The sequence below is a fragment of the Chelonoidis abingdonii genome, chromosome 19, assembly GCF_003597395.2.
Source record: "Chelonoidis abingdonii isolate Lonesome George chromosome 19, CheloAbing_2.0, whole genome shotgun sequence".
Classification (NCBI taxonomy): Eukaryota; Metazoa; Chordata; order Testudines; family Testudinidae; genus Chelonoidis; species Chelonoidis abingdonii.
Genome location: NC_133787.1, coordinates 4862249 through 4882458, shown reverse-complemented (window position 1 = coordinate 4882458; position 20210 = coordinate 4862249). Strand labels below are relative to the sequence as shown.

The window sequence follows — 20210 nt, the reverse complement described above, 5'->3', positions numbered from 1 at the left end:
CATCTGTCTACTGAGACCCCATAAGATCTGTCTCTTAAGATTTGGTCAGGCGAGCTCTAGCTAATGCAGTTTCATGGTCTGTTTCCCATTGCCTTTCAACTGTTCTCTCATTCTACTATTCCAGCCCCTGCTGATTTTTCCTTGACTTAGAGATGTCTAACTGGAGTGTCCTGTGCCCGTACAATGTTTCTGAGGATTTGAACTGCACAGATAGGCCCGTAGCTCTGCTAACTCTCAAGACACTATAACTCGAGCATTGCAATCTGTCTGAATAGACACTACATCCATATAACCTTGTGCAGGAGCCTGACATTTTACCTGCATGTCCAGTTTCCTCTGTGGGAAAGATTGTGATTTCATTAATGCACAAGCCTGGATGTCAGGTGATCTGGGGGTCTGATCCCAGCTCAGCCACTGAAACACTGTCTGACTTGGGTCAAGCCACTTAACTTCACTGTGCCTTCACTTCCCCATCTGAAACATTGCGATTAGCCAGGCCACTCGGGCTAACACCTTGTTAGTTTAATCATAAGTGAGTTGGAGAGAGGGCGTTTTCAGTGGGGGTCTTCAGTACTAGGATTTGCTTTCTACACTACTTCACCAGAGTCCAAATATGGTGTTCAGGTCACATTAAAAAGCCTATCTGTTTTCCTGTGGCCTTTTTCTGCTGTAGCCTTCTGCCCCAGGTAACCTCCCAAATCTGGCCTTCAATTATGAAAGGGTCAGAACAATATACATTCTGTTATGATGGGATGATTTAGTTGGGTTGGTCCTGCTTTGAGCAGGGGGTTGGACTAGATGATCTCCTGAGGTCTCTTCCAACCCTAATCTTCTGTGATTATTACACATTTCTATTGTGCATATTTATTAAGCGCACATTACCATGGGAAGTGGGGATTACCTGATCAACGGAAGGGCTTTAAAGATTGGCAATGTTGTGTTGGACAAAATACCCACACTATGCCCACTTGAATGTGGGATGACAACCCCAGGCCATAGTGATTCTGGGTGAGAATAATGCCTCTCCTGCCAGTGTACATTCATAGTGCCAAGGTAAATGCTTCCAGAATCTTCTCTCAGCCATAGGCTCATCTAAATGCACAAATATAATTAGCGTTTAAACAGTGTTTAACATTTGCCAATTTTTTTTTCTCCAGGAGGGCCACTGCCTGTCAGGGGTAGAGTGTCTGGGCCCTTCTCTCTGTGTGCTTATGTGTCTCAAATACAGAGGACAGATGCTTACCTTTAGAAGGTGAATCCTGAGAAGCTGCTTCCTGCTTGGAAGGGGTGGGTTTTATATTGCTGCTCCATTCAGCCAGCTGCATTGGCCTCTTAGTATTATCCCCATCCGTAGGTGGACAAGATGGCAGTGTGGCCTCCGGTTCCTCTGCTTTGGGTTTCAGCATGTCTAGAGTTTCCAAGGCTGCCGACTCATTTCCAGCCTTTGGGATGGTCCTTCTGCATGACCTCTCTTGTTCAGCAGCACCTTGTTTGTTCTCCAGACCCCCTTGCAAATCCTGTCCTGCCACACATTCCAGGCCAACCCCTTCTGCTGGGGTTTGCAATAGCACAGAGTTTGCTACACTTTTGTGACACTGGATTTCCACATAGCTTTGTTTCTCCTCACATTTCTCTCTATCCCTTTTGGTTTCAGTTTGGCAGGAGCTCTCTGTATGTACTCCTACCATTGTGCCATTGTTATCTAGCCGTTTTGCCGTCTGTCTGATCTCTGTTAGCCCAGAGGTTTGGAGTAGTTTGGCTTCTTCTACTTTCTGTTGTGTACAGCCCATGACCTCCTGTCCTTTGTCCTGTGGCAAGTATCCATCCATCCCCCTGTCAACAGCAGAGGAGTATGTATGGCTATTCTGCTTCTCGTTGCCAGTGAATGTTGGTTCATCAGTCTCTTTGCAGACTTCCTCAACACTAACTCGACTGCCTAACTCTCCTAACTGGTCTGCTTGTCCTCGGTTCAACTTTGCAGGCTGACTTAACAGAGGACAATGTTCTGGTAGCAGATTACTGCAGTGATTGTGTTCTACAATTCTATCTGGCACATCCGCTGATGAACAGAAGCATTGTTCTGTCAGACCTGAGGATTCAGATGTAATCTGAATGCCAGAGTCTTCCTCAAGTCTGCAGTTTGCTGTGGAATGTCCCGTGACAGAAACCGGAGCAAAATGCACCCGGGTGCTGTCACTGTGGTCATGGGCTCTGAATTGGTTTTGCATTCCCTCCCTAGCAGCAGCATTAAATTGAAGTGCTTCTGGGCTCGGCTCTGTGGTTTCTTTCCCAGTTTCTGCTCTATCATTTTCAGCTTCCGTTTTTCCAGGAGTTTCTATTAATTGTTCCTTGCATTCAGAACTGTCTCCAGCACAAACATCATTGTAACTGCACATTGCATATCTCCAGTCTATCGTGTGCTCACTGTGTGCCCCTTGCCCCACGGAGGATGAACTCTCTGCTCTGCTGGCTGCAGATGCAGCTGTGTGAAAGTTAGAGTCTGAATTCCCCACACTGCCAGGATCATCTGATTCCAGATGACATTTTGGTAACACTTCACCACGTCGCATCATTTTGTTTTCCAAATGAATTCCATTTTCATGAGCCCCTGAATAAGAGGCCCTCAGTGTGCCCGTCTGACCGTGCTGCTTTTGTATGAGTGCTGAACAAACCAAGTTCTTTGAACATGTGCTACTGTCCCGAAGGACAATAAGCCTGTGTTTGTCTTTAGAGACATTCAATCTTGGTCTGGGCTGAGTTCTAGAATTTAAGGCAATTGATTGGGTTAAGGAGCCCACTTGTGGCCCAAATCTTGGCAATGAAACTTCTGTGAGCTCTACGTACTCTCCTTCAGGGTCGCTTTCTAAGTCCTCCAGGGGCACACGACTCATACCATTAACAATGGGGTCAGCTGATTCCTGAGTAGTCCTGCTAATGGCCAAATTGTCCTGCATCACTTCTTGCTCCGGCAAAGCTTGAGGTCCAGGAGCAGGTGAGTTGCATTTGGGATGCTCCATTGGGAAGCACAAATTTGAAGATTCTTTAGCCATTTTGAGAGCTGTTATATTATTTTCAATTATTTTTGGTTTATCAATAAATTCAGGATTGACGATTTTATCCCAGGGAACCCGGAATATTTTATCATCAGAGGCTAGTAAACAATTTTCCAGCGCTGTACCCATCCGCTCTCCATTGATGGACTCCAACCATTCCACAGAAAAAATAGAGGTGTAGGAGACCTCTGGGACCACAACTTCCTCTACATTATGTTTGTCATTTGCCAAACATTTCAGTACTATTCGTGGCGACTTCTTTAGGTAGGGCACCACCTGCAGGTAGAAGTCACCAGGCTTTAAGGTTCGCCAGTCTATGGAGGCCAGCTGGACTACAATCTTCTCATGGACACAGAGAGGCCAGCCTTCATGGTGGAACAGCAATCCACAGTACTGAACCTATGGGGAGGAGAAAAGCATTTCAGCACCAATGATAGAAAGAGGTCACCACGGTCTTTGTGAGAGAAAAGATGAACGGCTCGCTATTACAGTTTGTGGTGTTGCTATACTGTGTTGGCCCTAGGATATGAGAGAGACAAGGTGGGGGAGGTCATATCTTTTATTGGACCAACGTCTGTCTACAGAGCTCTTCTTCAGGTCTGGGAAAGGGACTCAGAGTGTCACAGCTACATACAAGCAGAACAGATGGTTAAGCATAAGGAATTAACACGTTGCAAGGTGGCCTCGTGCACAATTATTATCCCCGTTTTAAAGATGGGGGAAACAAGGCACAAAGATGTGAAGTGACCTGGACAAGGGCACAGAGAAGCTGGGTTTAGAACACAGAAGGATTCCCACATCCTAGAGCAGTGGTTCCCAAACTTTAACAGCCTGTGAACTAGCACGGCAAGTCTCGTGAACCCTCTCTTAAAAATGAATATTTCCAGGGATTTTCTCCTGTACCTGAGTATAAATTATAAAAGCAGTGATCTTGGAAATATAAAATTTGTTTTTATGACATGCTTATTACACACTATCTATTAGTAATTATTTATCATTACAGTATTTTTATTATATTAGGAAAATGGCAACACTCTTCCAAGATCTCACTTTTCCAAGATCTCACTCAAAAGAGTACAAGGAGAGCTGATGGAGGGAGCACAGCGGGGCTTCTAGCAGAACCAGCCACCTATCAACAGGCTCTGGGAAAATACCCTCCAGCTGCCACGAGTGGTTCTGAGCTGGGAATTAATCATGGATTTTTGGTCTGTCTCCTGATATTTGAATCCCGCCCACCAACCCTCCCATGTATGATAATTGGTTTGGCCAGGCCAGCTCTTGTATGCAGCATGATGTGCCTGTGTCCCCTGCACACCGACCTCCATTCATTACGCACCCCAGCCCAAGTCAGTCAATCTGCCCCTGGCTGACAGCGCCATCCCTGCTCCTCCTGCAGCTGTGGAGGCTCTGCATGGCGCAGACTGCACCTCCAGGCCTGGGAGAGCAGCCCTGGGGCACTCACCACTGCCAGGCTGGAGCAGCTCCAGCAGGGCTCCTCCTCTGCCACTTCCCAGGGTGCAGCACAGAGAGGAGGCGGGAAGAAGGCGCCAACCCACTGTCAGTGGAAGGGCAGGGGGAGGAGGGCAAAAAGCTGGCCCCGGAGCTATGCGGCTCCTCTCAGCCGTCCCGCTTGCCTACCCAACTCTCCTTGGTACCAGTTGGGCAGGAGCACCGGCAGCCGGACTGGCTGTTCTCCCCCAGGAGGTGGGAAGCGGGAAAGCAGCCAGTTGGAGGGGAGCAGCCGCCTGCAGCAGGGGCCGAAGTCCCTTCCTTTGCCGTGGACTTGCCAAGGCAGCAGTGCCAGGCGTTTGTTCAGGGGGGCTGCCCCACAGGCACTGCACAGCAGCAAGTCCCAGGGGGCTGCCACAAGGTCTCTTGCTCGCCCTGGGGAACTCTCATTATCTCCCCTTATTTCCCAACATGCTCTGGCAGACTCTAGAGTCTGAACATAACTACCATGTAGACTACATATCCCAGCAGGCCTTGTTCTCAAAGGATGACTGGCTGAACTCACCAAGAGTTAGCCGCTCCTTCCCTCTGACTGGGAGGGGAACTGCAGCCCAACCTGCCCCAGCCTTGGGCCCAAAAGCTGAGCTCTGAAGAAGGAGCTTCTCTATAAACCCAAAGTACTTCCTGCAACCACTGCCTGCCTCTCAGGGACCACATCTCCTGTTTCACAGGGTCTTTATGGGCAAATCTGGAACGGGGGATTACTGAACCGGGAGGGCTCCCCATAAATCTCAAAAGAGCCTGTACACTCTATTACAGACCACAACCTGGCCGGCACCTCTGTGTGTGCAACGTTAGATGTGCAAACCTGCACAAGTACATTCAAGCAGGAACACCTGCACATCCAGGTAATAGATTGCAGCCCCTGTGCATTTTCACATGCAAATCACAATTTTCACAAACTGACAAATGGATCACTTACAAGTGTGACAGTGCAAAGCACATGTGCAGGATTGCACACACACCAGCTGGAGACCACTAACAATCAGGCCCAACATTTACAGTGCTGCCAACATTTGCAATTTCACCGCAATTCTCATGATATTTGTTGTTTCTCTTAAATCTCCAACTCCTGGAGGCAAGTGATCATGCCAGAATCTCAGCTTTCATTTCTTCAATAAGAAGTTTCTAGCCCTCCTGGTGGCTGAGAAAACCTTGAAAATGTGACCCAAGTGCACCCTAAAGGCTCAGAATCCAGAAGGCAAAGGAAAAAAAAGTGTATTTTTTTTTAAAAGATCATATGATTTTTAAGCCAATCTAATAACTTTGGAGGCCCTGACTCATGATTTTTGAATGCTTAGTGCTGGCAATGCTGGAAAATGCTAATCTTGGCATTATACTAGCAGCAATGTAATGTGACTCCTCGAGGCTACTGAGTCTGGGAATATTCCAGCAACCATCAACAAGGAGTGGGAGTTCTGGGCAAAACACCGACTGGCAACGTTTAATCCAAAGTGTTCTCCTGCCAGCAGCAGAATCTGGCTTCCTACTCCATATCACTGAGGAGACTCTAGGGAATAGAAACTACCATATTCCAGTTGGGTGTACCTCAGTAAAGGTTCAGAAAGAGACTCAGCTAGAACTCGCTTCAGTCCCTTCATTCAAGGCCTATGTTTATGCGCTCGACAAAGGCACCAGCCCACTTCTGATTTCTGGAATGTAGGTTTCAATAACCAATCCTCAACCATTTCTTGTCGATCTGCCTGTCCACATACTATAAACTAACTATAAACATAAAGAAATACATTAATGATACTTTTTGCCAGGACTTTTATGGACTAATGCTACAAGAAAACAGTGCCTTGCAAGGTTTCAGAGTGGTAGCCGTGTTAGTCTGTATCAGCAAAAACAACGAGAAGTCCTTTTGGCACCTTAGAAACTAACACATTTATTTGGACATAAGCTTTTGTGGGCTAGAACCCACTTCATCAGATGCATGAAGTGGAAAATACAGGAGCAGGTATTAATACACGAAAGGATGGGAATTGCCTTACGAAGTGTCAGGTCAGTCTAATGAGACAATTCACTTAACAGCAGGATACCAAGGGAGGAAAGATAACTTTGGAAGTGGTAATGAGAGTGGCCCATTTCAGATAGTTCACAAGAAGGCGTGAGTAACAGTAGGGGGAAATTAGTATTGGGGAAAATAGGTTTAGGTTTTGTAATGACTCAACCACTCTCAGTCTTTATTCAGGACTAATCTGATGATGTCCAGTTTGCAAATTAATTCCAGTTCCACAGTTTCATGTTTGAGTCTGTTTCTGAAGTTTTTTTTTTGTTGAAGAATTGCCACTTTTAGGTCTGTTATTGAGTGACCAGAGAGATTGAAGTGTTCTCTGACTGGTTTTTGAATGTTATGATTCCTGATGTCAGATTTGTGTCCATTTATTCTTTTTATTCTTCAAAAGTTATCTTTCCTCCCTTGGTATCCCGCTGTTAAGTGAATTGTCTCATTAGACTGACCTGACACTTGGTACGGCAACTCCCATCCTTTCATGTATTTATACCTGCTCCTGTATTTTCCACTTCATGCATCTAATGAAATGGGTTCTCGCCCACGAAAGTTTATGCCCAAATACATTTGTTAGTCTCTAAGGTGCCACAAGCACTGCTCGTTGCTTTTTCTACAAGAAAAGCCTCCTAAGGAGCTGTACACAGGTCTCTGGGCGAGAGCGATACTTACACAGGCATCCTGCTGAATGCACTGCAAGATGTGCTTTGTTGGAATCAGGAAATCTATGAGGTAGCGCAGTCCATCCCCGCGGTACGTCTTCTCCACCACGTCAAAAACCTGGCACAGAACCGTGGCTGCTGTGGCCTCAAATGGAGGGTAGAGCACGGATAAAGTACTCTGTATGCACCTGTCCAGTGATTCGGAGTCCTGTCGAGAGAGAACATTAATGGCACCAGGATGCCGCATGTCTCAACCTCGCCTCCCAGAGAACAGAGGGGATAGCATGCTAAGGACCCCCAAAACTCCTGGGGTGCAGCCCCTGCAAGATGTAGGGCCTCTCAAGCAAAGGAGGAAGAGGAAGAATGAGCTTAAGTCCTTGTAAGCTTCCTTATTATGTGAATTTTCATGTAAAATAGTCTTTAAAATAAGCTCCTCCAGTGCGTGAGTGAAGCGCTCACATGACAGAGAGCTGCACACGGCTCTGAGATCATCACAGCATCCACCTAACACACCAAATCCTTCTCCCTGCTGAGTCGGGTGGGGCTGCAATTAACGTGTTATTGCCGCACATCAGTGAAGTGGGGCGTGTGGATCTGCAGGCCCAAGTTTCAAACACCTTTTCAACCACGCCACATTTGGAGATTCCACTCAGCACATAGGTGTGTACAAGCCGGTGTTTCATACCTCCGAGGGCTAAAGAGAGCCTTCATTAACCCCACCCACTCCCCATGCTCATTAACCCCATGTTTGAAAAGTAGATGTGCAGCAGGACAGGTGTAGCCATGTGGAGTGAGTGGTGATTTTAATGATGTTCCAGTGTGTCAGACGCCTCAGGAGGAGAAATTGTTTTGTATGTGCTATTGAGTAGCACTTAGAGGACCGAACTGTTTGTCATTTTGATTTTTTCAGATAACTCCCTCAAAGTACTGAGCAGGTGCTTGGCTCCCAGGGGAGCTTGGTGGCCAGAGAGCTGCCACGGTAGTGGCAGGGTCTCTATAGTGAGAGCTACTCCCTGCAGATCCTATTCCGGGGTATATGAGTGGGATCTCCCTTCTTTCTAAAGACACAAACCTGCAGTGCTCAGTGATGGCACTTCCATTATTCTCACACTCATACCATTCCTGCAGCCCTATGGAAGTCTTCACAAGACAATTATTAACATGGGCATTGAGTCAAAACCCCTTGATAATGTTACAAAAATCCAACGTGCATATTATCCCGTCTTTAGTGAAACAAATGCACAGAAAATAGCCATTGCATGTTGTCAGTGTTGTTTAAACAACAGTACAAACACAGAATAAAGATAATACATAAGTCCCCACCTCCCTTTAGTTACATTGATCTCCAAAAGCCCGCAGGAGTTGCATTTGTGAGGTGGAAGGGATCCACTCAGTTCCTTATGTAGGACTAATACAGAGATAAACATTAAACACCAAAACATGGGAGTGCATACAGAACAGTCGTCTCTGACGGGGCGCAGAGAGCACTGATATCCTGGACAAAGAGCCCTGTGGCTCCAGCAGCAACATCCTTAGATAAACATAAGACGGTAAGAACGGCCATACTGGGTCAGACTAATGGTCCATCTAAACCAGTTTTCTGTCTTCAGACGGCAGCTGCTGCCAGATGCTTCAGAGGAATGAACAGAACAGGGCAATTTGGAGTGACCTATCCTCTGTTGTTCAGTCCCAGCTTCTAGCAGTTTAGAGACACGACGAGCGTGGGGTTAAATCCCTGATCATCTCGCCTTGTAGCCATTGCTGGACCTGTCCTCCAGGAACTTGTCTAATTCTTTTTTGAACCCAGTTATAGTTTTGGCCTTCGCAACATCCCCTGGCAATGAGTTCCACCGGTTGACTGTGTTGTGTGAAGAAATACTTTCCTTTGTTTGTTTTAAACCTGCTGCCTGCTAATTTCATTGGGTGACCCCTGATTGGTGTGTTCTGAGGTAAATAACACTTCCCTATTCACTCTGCCCACACTAGTCATGATTTTATAGACCTCCATCATATCTCACCTTAGGATCTCTTTTCTAAGCCGAACAGTCCTAGTCCTTTTAACCTCTTCTCATAGGGAAGCTGTTCCATACCCCAATAACGTTTGCTGCTCTTTCTCCACCTTTTCCAATTCTAATCTATCTTTTTTGAGATGGAGTTACAAGAACTGCACACAGTATTCAAGGTATGGGTGTACCTTGGATTTACATAGTGGCATTATGATATTTTCTGTCTTATTATCTATCCCTTTCCTAATGGTTCCTAGCATGCTGTTCACTTTTTTGACTGCCTCTGCACATAGAGCAGATGTTGTCAGAGAACTCTCCATGATGACTCCAAGATCTCTTTCTTTACTGGTAACAGCTAGTTTGGACCTAATCATTTTATATGTATAGTTGGGATTATGTTTTATGATGTGCATTACTTAGCAAATGAACTTCAATGTTGATAAATGCAATTTTGTCACCCAGTTCCTTAAGATCCATTTGTAACCTTTCATAGTCAGCTTTGGACTTAACTGTCTTGGCAAAATTTGAAGACAATACAAAATTACCCACCTCACTGTTTACCCCCTTTTCCAGTTCCTTTATGAATATATTGAACAGCACAGGTCCTCGTTCAGATCCTTGGGAGACCTGCCATTTACCTCTCTCCATTGTGAAAACTGACCATTTATTCCTACCCTACGTTTCCTATCTTTTAACCAGTTACTGATCCGTGAGGAGACCTTCGCTTTTATCCCGTGACTTCTTAATTTGCTCAAGAGTAGTTGGTAAGGGACCTTGTCAAAGGCTTTCTGAAAGTCCAAGTACACTATATCCACTGGATCAACCTTGTCCATAGGCTTGTTGACACCCTCAAAGAATTCTAATACATTGGCAAGACATAATTTCCCTTTACAAAGCCATGTTGATTATTCCCCAACATATCATATTTATCTCTATACCTGATAATTCTGTTCTTTACAATAGTTTGCAGCAATTTGCCTGATACTGAAGTTAGGTTTACAGGCCTGTAAGATATGTTACAAAGATGTAGTTAATCTTCCCAGTCCTCCGTCTGCTTTTGGGGACTTGGTTTTAAGCAATGTAGGGACACAAAGAGTACCCACAATTATGCACCTAACTGGCAGTTACATTCACAAAGGGCTGTTTCTGGGCACGTGCGCTCATAGGTACCTGATTTGAGTGTGCAACTGTAGTAAGCATGCACCTAGCTTGTTTACAAATCCAGCCTTTAACACTGACATTTCCTGAGTCTCAGTTTTAAGTAGGGAACCTTAATGATCCTATGACACTAGGGTGACCAGATGTCCCGATAAAATCAGGACTGTCCTGATATTTAACCCTTTGTCCCGTGTCCTGATCAATGTACGATTGGGACGCCATTTGTCCCGATATTCAGGTAAGGAGGTGAGCGGGAGGGAGGCGCTGACCCTGCGGGTGCTCCGGGGCTGGAGCACCCACAGGGAAAAATTGCAGCCAAGCTCCCACTTCCTCACCTCCTTCTCCCTCCCCCAGCGCATCGCATCCCCGCTTCTCCCCCCCTCCAGCACTTCCCGCCACCTAACATCTGTTTGACAGCGCTTAGCGCTTTCTAGGAGGGAGGGTGGAGGAGCAGGTATGCGGTGCGCTCAGGGGAGGAGGCAAAGACAAGACAGGGCAGGGGTGGGGACTTGGGGGAAGGGGGTGGAATGAGGGTGGGGTGAGAGCAGTGCAGGGGCGGGAAGAGGCAGGCGGTGGGCGAGCAGCCACCCAGCAGAGGGGAAGTCAGCGCTGTAGGGGTGAGTGGCGGGCGGGGGGGTGAAGAGGCAAGCGGCGGGCGAGCAGGTGGGGAGGCAAGCAATGGGTGGGGGACTGAAAAGGGATGCAGGAAGCCAGCGGCAGGTCGTGGGATGAGGAAAGGCGTGGGGGGGGGGCGAGCTGGTGGGATCTGGGGCAGAGTGGGGGCAGAGCCTGGGAGGAGTGGGAGTGGACTGCGGGTGGGGCTGATGGCACCGCACTGTGTCCCGCTATTTTCGTGAGGTGAACTGGTCACCCTATATGGCACAAACAGGGATTAACTCATTAACACACTGATTGCTGCAACAGCACTTCTAGCACTCTCTGCAGTTGCACTCAGCCACTGGCCCTTTGAGCGCGATGGATCTGGAGCAGCTCCTGAGATAAGCTTTGCCCTGTGTACGAGGCACTGCACCGTGGGTAGAACTAAAGCCATTCTAGGAGTCCATTTGGGAAGCCTGGGGCAGGAGAGGCAGGGGGGCAGGTAGTGGTAAGTGCTACATCTGCAGGATGGCATGTCCTGATCCTGCTGGGTCCCAGACTCACTACGGGCCTTGGGCACATCCTCCGTATCTCTTGTGGGTCAGTCAAACCAGACTAGGAGACAGAGTCGAAAGCAGAACTTCACAGACAACCAGATGCTGCCTCAGGGCTGCACCTTCCTAAGTAAATACATGACAGCTGCAATCAGCTGAAATGTTTAGAGGGTTAAGGATCTCTCTGGGACAGCCAATTCACTCTGCTCATTAGGGCAATTCTCCACCCTGGGAATGGGGGGATTCTGCTGGTTTTGCCTACCTACCTCAGAGGGGTCTGAGGAAACAGCCTCTGCGAAGGGCTGAAAGGGGTCAATGTTGTGTGTCTAAAATACAAGGTTAAGCCAGTGAGCAGTGCATTTCCTGCCTTGTGCTGCTCCAGCAAACACCACAGGCACCAGCCAGGTTTGGGGTTAAGAAAGAAGGAGAGTTGCTCCTCCTCCTCCCCACCCCAGCCCCATAGGGTGTAAGGAGGAGGGGAGAGAGCAGCAATGCCAGCTGCTCCATGCCCCCTCTGTGCAGGGCTAGGGGTGAATACACATTACTATGCTCAGCATTGCAACACCTACCCTCTAGGTGGGCACTACTGTCTGGCACGCAGGTTAGGCATGATCTGAGCACACCCGCTGGATTGGGCCCACAAGTGAGCTAGACAGGGCAATGCCTAGTGTGAATCCCATCAAGGTTTAGGTGTGAACTAGGCACCAGCCACTCACTGGCATCAGGAATTAGGTGGTTTTGCACACAGCCACCAGCCAAAATGAGATGCCATGGAGACTTTACTGGTAGAAAGGCAGGTTCTTAGGGAATTTAGGCACCTACAGAATTGAGAGGCAGGTGAATCATGGTTCTGAGGATCTCAGCGGTGTCTAAATTGGACTTAATGTGGCAAAGGGGCAGTAAGGTTCCTAAGTCCCTTTGTGGCTCTAGCCTCTGGGCCGTTTTGTGACCAAGCAGCACACACGCCTGCGCCTGAATTGCTCAGCAAAGTAAGAAGGGAGGGGTCAGAACTCACACTTGGCCACAGCCCGGATCTCAGTTCCACAAGCGTCGACCCCTCACTGAACGCTGCCCATGCACACGTAGACTCCGAGGTGTGGGGAGCATGGGGAGAAATGCACAAAGGGAAAAGGAGGGAAAGATATAGAGATTAGGAAATAATAGAGAGGAGAGACCGGCACAACAATGGACAGAGAAGAGAGAGAAATGAAAATAATGGAGAAAGCAGCAAGGTGTCCCCAGCTCCAAGTTTAGTGTCATTCTCTGTGGACCCCTCGCACTACCCTGGCCTCAGCCAAAGAATAAAAACGGAAATGTTTTGTCTGAAAACTGGAGGTTTTTACAATTTTTGAGTTTTCTGCTGAGATTTTTTCAGTGTTCATTCTTTCAACAAAGTCCAAATGTTTCACTTAATTTCGAATCAGTTCTAATTTCATCAACCATCAGTTTCCAAGAGAGCACTCTAAGGAGAACAGATGTAAGTCCACAGCCTCCACTGTTCACTTGGAGGTACCAGTGCTTAGGGACAGAATGGAGAAAACGACAAGCCGATGTTTTACCCAGGCTTGGCTTGCAGTCCCTGAGTCACTATATGTTTTTGCTAAAATGGTCTGCTGTTAAATTCTGTAGCTGATGCTTAACTCTGAAGCCCAGTGTTGGCAATTTAACTTCCCAATGAGATAAACAGGAGCAGTTCACCTCTCTCATAGGGTTCTTGCTTCAGCCTGCCTGTGGGTTTAGGGTGAAAGCACAGAATCCATGCACACGTGCAAGGCAGAGTACTACAGAGTCAGGTCTGATTTTTCACAGGTGCAGCCACAGCTGCTGTTGAGCTCAGCTGGAAATGTGGGTGCTCACGTCCTTTGAGAATATGGTTGCTATGCTTCCATCCTGCAAACGCAGTGGGCCACCAGAGAAGCACTGCTATAATGTCCTACCACAACCCAGCTCAAGCCACACACAGAGCAACACTCAGCCACAAGCCTGACTGCTCTGCAGCTGGTTAATAATACAGCTCATACAGCAAAGTGGTGCTCCACAAAACGAAATGAGAGTAAATCACTTCCACGTGTGGCCGATCCACTCTCCCAGCTGCAGCCTTGGAAGCTGCTACAGGACAGTATGCAGGATGATCATTACAGTCACTGCAGAAAAACAAACACTCGGAAATGATTAGCTTGCAATCTTTGGTTTAATTCAAACCAAATTAAGATGAGGCACTTGCTTTCCAGAATGCACTTCGGACTCAAAGCCCCACTTCTGTATGTGTTCTCAGTATGCAGTTCCTCAGCACTTTGTAAAAAGCATCACAACGCCATGCCCAAATGCAGGCAGCGACTGCAACATCTGCCTGGAAGTGAAGAGCAGAACAGACTGGAAGCAGCCTGGGCTTCCAGATGACAGGTATGATTCTACTCAAGAAGGGCTTTCCCAGGATTGCTGCCAAAGGCAAGTACTTCCCCTAACATGCCTCTCCACTAGGCACAGGCAGGCCGAGGGCCTTTGGATTTAATACGTGGCACAAGGTTTCACCAACCAATATCTTCCCACTTCAAAGAAAGCAGACTGGGGCTGTTCATCTCTGTGGCCAGAAACAAGCTGCAGAGTTGTTCTGAGGTAGAGAAGGGATGACTACCAGAAGCATCAGCCAGTCAGCTGCACCCACATTCCTTTGGCTGGCATACTTTGCACCGGGCAGTTTTTGGCACACCCCAGCAATCAGCATGTGATAATGCGACAAGTTGCACATGGCTCCAAAGCCCTGTGCCTTCAGCCCAAGGGGCATGCAGTATCTGAAAACTGCCCTAGCACGAGGCTGCACAGAGCCACAGCACAAGGGATTCTGCAGCGCGAGCTGCTGTTTGTTATAGCACAGGTTATGCTACATTAATCCCAGGGGCTGTCCTGCCTGCAGATCTGCTTGTGTGTCCTTAAGGGCTATGCCAGGGGATTGCAGTGTGGAAACAAGAATGTATGGTTGCCTAAGAGCCTGGAGAACCAAAGATCCTGCCTCCCATCTGTATACAGTTGTGGGCATGGAATGAGCTTCTATCCAGTGCAGAGAATGAATGCAGGGCTCCCAAGCTCCAGCCAAATGCACACGAGGTAAGTCAAGGTATTCCTGCCCCACTGAGCATTATGAAACCCAGAAGGACCGATGCAGGCACCAGGTCGAGCAGCCACATGGGGAGCGGCATCAGTGGGTAGGAGGCTTTGCACCCTCCTGACTGTCATTCGCACAGCTCTGACACTGGGCCCTGGAAGTTTTTCTCCAGTTGCTATATCAATATTGCTTGGGCGATGGGGGTGGAATGGGGGCAAGAAGGGAGCAGGGCAGGGTGGGGCGGGAACTTTGGGGAAGGGGTGGAATGGGGAGGGGGCGAGGGCGATGCAGGGGTGGGAAGAGGCGGGGCCAGGGGTGGGGGTCAAGAAGGGAAGTTGGCGCCTATGATCGAAAGTCTTACTAAAGTCAAGATATGCGACATCTACCACTCCCCCCACCACCACCACCCCCGCCATCCATAAGACCTGTTACTCTGTCAAAGAAAGCTGCTGTTAGGTTAGTTTGACATGATTTGTTCTTGACCTGCAGTAAAACACAAGCAAAGGGACGAGGAGATTGGGGCATCTAATCACTTCGAGCACTTTGCCTGTATCCCTCATCTCTGGCTTTTATATTTTCAAATTCTCAGTTCTTTCTGGGCAAAGACCAGAGCTCAGTGGGTGCTAGGGCAAGGCGGTGGGTACGGGTGGGGAGGGTGATTGGTGCAGAGATCAGTGGGGACTGGGCTGCCTGATGGCTGAGCTTAGTGTGTAGCGGGAGACCTGGGGCAGGCAGGTGTGGGGTGCTGGCAGGCTGAGCTCAGTGGGTGCTGGGGCAGGGTGGGGGGTGTTGGGTGGCTGAGCTCAGTGGTGGGTGCTGGGTGGGAGGTCTGGAACTCACCTCCAACTTCTGTCCCCCTGGCTGCTTGGAGCGAGAGGGGAGGAAAATAAGCAGCCATGCTCCACAGCGCCCTCCAGCAGCCAGAAAGAGGAACTGCAGCTCCTCACAGCCCAGCTGAGTGGGTTTTGGAAACACCTTTGGTTACTCTCGTTCAGCTCTGCTCACAGACAAGGTCTCTCACGCTTTTGAAATGCCAGACTCCAATGATAATCTTTATACAATGTTAGTGCAACTTAACACTACCTAGTTTTGTTCCACATTCCATTGTTTTCTAAAGAATTCACACAATGCCTTAAAGGTCACTCTATTTGAGAGTGGCTCACGTGATATGCCCAGGGTAGAGCCCATCACCCTTACACTGCGAGAGCACAGTGACAGGCTACACACGTGCCCTCCCTTTAGCGGTCAAGTGGGGCACGTACATTTCTAAAATCAGGAGTCATAAGAATTGTCATATCGCAAGTGATAGAATGACAGAAGTTAGAGACGGGAGACGATTTATTAAATCACTAGTCCCTGAAAGGCTGGCTGTCGCACAGGTGTAATTCGTAAAGCCACGTGTGTAAAAAAAGCCACAAATAGGGGCTCTGGTTTCCATGCCCTGTGCAGTAGTAAGCGATGTTGTATATATTCCCAAGGGTTGTGCACTGAGCTGCCCCCTAGCGGAGACGCACAAGCACCTCTTTGTTACCTCCCTGGAACTGTTACTGTCTCCCCTGAGCAGCCATCATGATCCTACCACCATGGAGCCTTTTAACTCCAACATCCTGTCTGGTTCGCCCAGGGCCACGTGATGTTTGAACCTGGTGATGTTCTGAACATCGCTCACACTGAGTCAACAGACGTTCTAGGCTTCAGCGTGATGTTTGGGGTTACTGTGCTGGCTGTGTTTTTGTTGTTGAGTGGTTGTGTTGATTTGTGTCTGAGGGGGTTGTGCTGGGAGAGTTGTGTGAATTTGTGAGAATGGCGAATGAGGGGTGTGTGCTGTCATAAGGGGCTGTGTATGTTTGGGATTCTCGTGCTGCTGGTCTTGTGTGGGTGGCTGTGTTGATTTGTGTCTGAGAGGTTTGTTCGAGGAGATTTGTGTGTGTGACAGTTGGGTGCATGGGCACAGCAGATGGTGTTTCCCTTATACAACCAATGAAATTGTTGCATACAAACTAGCTGTAGTAACGGTGGTGATTGGAGGAGTTACCTGCAATATCACCATGGTCGAGGACTCTTGGCATGGCACAGATGCTTTACTGTCCCTGTATACCAGTGTAAAGTGGATGCTTACAGACCACGAAACCCAGTGATGATTCAGCCTAGAGATATTCTGAACAAAAGAGCTCTCAGCCACACTTCGTAGCTGCTTCCATCACTTCACGTTGACTTAACAGACATTCTAGGCCCCAGAGTCTCACACAGAGTGAGATTCCTGAAATCTTACTGTAGATGATAAGTCCACCTCCATTGAACTCATGCAGGATTGTGCCTAGATTCCAAGTTCCACTTTGAAATGACCCAAACGATAGGGCATCCATTCCTTTCCTTAGTAGACTTCTAAAAAGATTCTGGGGTCCAACAGATTTCACTGTTAGGATTTTTTTTCCCTCCTATCCAGCACTCATTATTGCCCTGGTTTGATTTCATCCCATTACTACTAATTACAACCCTACTCTTGTTCCCAGCTCCAGATTTCAGCACAGTGTGTGACATGCCAGGAAGCACTAACAATCGTTCTGACCAAGGCCCAGGACCAAGGGGAAGAAGACTTTAATGTTTGTGAGCAATCTCCAGCGAGCAACACGACAGGGAAACCAGAGCAAAACAAAAGGACTTCATTTATATCAGCTTGGCACTGCATAAACTTTCGGCTCATTTTTAACATTTTTTAGCCAGGAGCATTACACAGTTTCAGCAAGTTTTACACAATATCCATCACCTTGAACTCAAACACCCATCTGGGAGCATCTTTCAGCAGATTGGAAAACGCCTGTGCTAAAAAAGGGAAGATAATCCACCAGCAAAATGACTAAGCAGTGCCAGAAACTTTATCTTCACATCAGCGAGCACTTAAATAATTATTTGTGTTACATGATTATATGCATTTCTCTGGCACACAAAGGCATAACAAGATCCAATGGCGAAATGCTGAAGCCAGACAAATTCAATTAGAAATAAGACTGTTTTTAACAGAGAGGGTGGTAAGCTCTGGAACTAACTACCAAGGAAAGCGATTGATTCTCCATCTCTTGAAGTCTTGAAATTAAGACTGGACACCTTTCTGAAAGACATGTTTTAGTGCACAAGCTATGGGGCTCCACACAAGGGTAACTGGGTGAAATGCAGGGCCGGTGCAAACATTTGGGCGACGTAGGCGGTCGCCTAGGGCGCTAGGATTTGGGGGGCAGCATTTTCTTTGGCAGTGACTGCGACAGCCGGATCTTTGGCCACCTCGGTCACCGCCGGCATTTAGGAGGAGGGAGTTGGGGCAGGGGAGTGCGGAGAGGGCCGCCTGCAGCAAGTAAGGGGGGTGGCGGCATGCAGGGGAACTCCCCGCCCCCACTCACCCCTGCCCCGCCTCCTCCCCGAGCATGCTGTGGCTGCTTCACTTCTCCCACCTCCCAGGCTTGCAGCACCTAAGCTGATTGGCACCGCAAGCCTGGGAGGCGGGAGAAGTGAAGCAGCCACGGTGTGTTCAGGGTGGAGGCAGAGCAGGGGTGAGCTGGGGCGGGGTTGAGGTGCCTCAGGGCGGAGGGTGGAGGGTGGGGAGCTGCCGCAGGGAGGATGCCTCAGGGCGGAGGGAGGGAGCTGCTTGGGGGGGGGCACCTCACGGCGGGGACTCGGGGACAAGAGAGTGCACAAGGTAGAAGTTTTGCCTAGGGCGCGAAACATCCTTGCACCGGTGCTAGTGAAATGTAAGGGCTGTGCTGTACAGGAGGTCAAATCAGATGATCTGACAGTCCCTTCTGGCCCTAAACTCTATGAATCATTATGACATACTGATGCAATGTCACAATATTGTAATGTTAATGTCACAATGTCATAGGGGAAAGGAGCTAGCCCCATCAGACTAATAAACGAAGTGACAACCCTAGGAGGGGAGGGATGGCTTCCTAGGGCCCCTCCCTCTGGTTGCCTATCACTGGATCTCAAATGACAAGAGATGCTACGGTGGATCCCAAGTACTGGGAGCCCATATCTGGGTTACAGGCTGCAGGAAAGGGTCAGCCTCACGGAGAAGCTTCCAGCCCAGAAGAACCCTGGTAACTCATCCCTAGAGCACAAGGAGAATGGTCAGCTGATTCCTCATGAGACCAGCCCTCTGCTGCTCCAGCCACTTGTGCTCCTCCTTTCCCAGGAGTCATATTCCACTAACTCCACGGAGCTGCTTGAGCACTGAGCAATGCTGTGTCACCTCAACATGACCTGTGTTCTCTAGCCAGACTCAGTTCAGGTTCACTCAACTTTGCAGCTAACACCAGAACCCGAAGTGCTTTGAAACTCTGGCCCCAAGAATCGGAACACTCAAACATGCTCCACACTCAGTAGATCCCACTGAAAACAATAGGAGCTGCAGGGTGCATAGCTCTCTGGAAAATCTCCCCACTAACGCATAACCTTTTTGTCAGAACTTTTCTATGACTTTTGCATCACCACTTGTTGGGAAAGAAAGAAACACGTTAATTCTGCCATGAATGCAGGGGATTGGCTTAGATGACCTCTTGAGGTCCCTTCCAATCCTATGATCCTATGAATAGTCATGACCTCAAGTTCTCCTTCTCCTAGGGCCTGCTGTTCAGGACTTACATGAACTGGATGAAAACCTTTCCCATGCTCAAATACAGTGTTAGGCCTGGTCTACACTACGTGTTTAAATCGATTTAAACAGTGTTAAATTGATTTAACGCTGTACCCGTCCACACTACAAGGCTCTTTATATCGATATAAAGGGCTCTTTAAATTGGTTTCTGTACTCCTCCCGACGAGAGGATAGCGCTAAACTGATAATAAACATCATCTCGATTAAGAGTTAGTGTGGCCGCTCAATCACGTTATTGGCCTCTGGGCCGGTATCCCGCAGTGCACCTGAGTTCTGGACAGCAATCTGAACTCGGATGCGGCGGGCAGGCTAAAACAAGGAAAGCCCCTCGAACTTTTGAAATTATATTATCCTGTTTGCCCAGCCTGGAGTCTGAATCAGCACGGTGTGCAATGGCAAGTCCCAATTCCAAACCAAGAGCTCCAACCATGGACGCGTACGGAGATACTGGGATTCTGAATGCTGTATGGGGGAGACAAATCTGTTCTATCAGAAGCTCCGTTACAGAAGACGAAATGCCAAGCAGTGTGAAAAAAATCTCCCAGGCTACACAGCTGCTGCGTGACAAGCATCTGAACGGGAAGCCCAGAGACTCAATGGACACTAATGGGAGGGAGGGTTACTTGAGGACCAAGCCGCTATCCCACAGGTCCACAGCAGTCTCCGAAAAGTATTTGCATTCTTGCTGAAGCTCCAAAGTGCCTGTAGGTTCGAAACACATTGTCCTGGCGTGGTCAGGGAATAGCTCATCAAGTTTAACTCCCCCTCCACCACGTGAAAGAAAGGGTAGAAGAAATAGTTTCTGACTTCTTTCAATGTCACCCTATGTCTACTGAATGCTGTTGGTAGACGCGCTGCTGCAGCAGTGAAGCGCAGTATTCGCTCCTCTCCCTGCCGTAGGCAGACGGT

The 20210-nt window shown here is 48.3% G+C and overlaps 1 protein-coding gene across 1 annotated transcript in view; it reads right to left on the bottom strand.

Annotated features, from left to right (window-relative positions):
• PLEKHG4 (pleckstrin homology and RhoGEF domain containing G4) overlaps window positions 1-20210 on the bottom strand; it is a 161023-nt gene that overhangs the window by 115257 nt on the left and 25556 nt on the right. The window contains exons 2-3 of the mRNA XM_032788459.2: window positions 7246-7443; window positions 1244-3452 (exon numbers count right to left, since the gene is read on the bottom strand). Coding sequence (XP_032644350.2) covers window positions 1244-3452; window positions 7246-7443 — 2407 coding nt within the window. The remainder of the gene's footprint in view (window positions 1-1243; window positions 3453-7245; window positions 7444-20210) is intronic.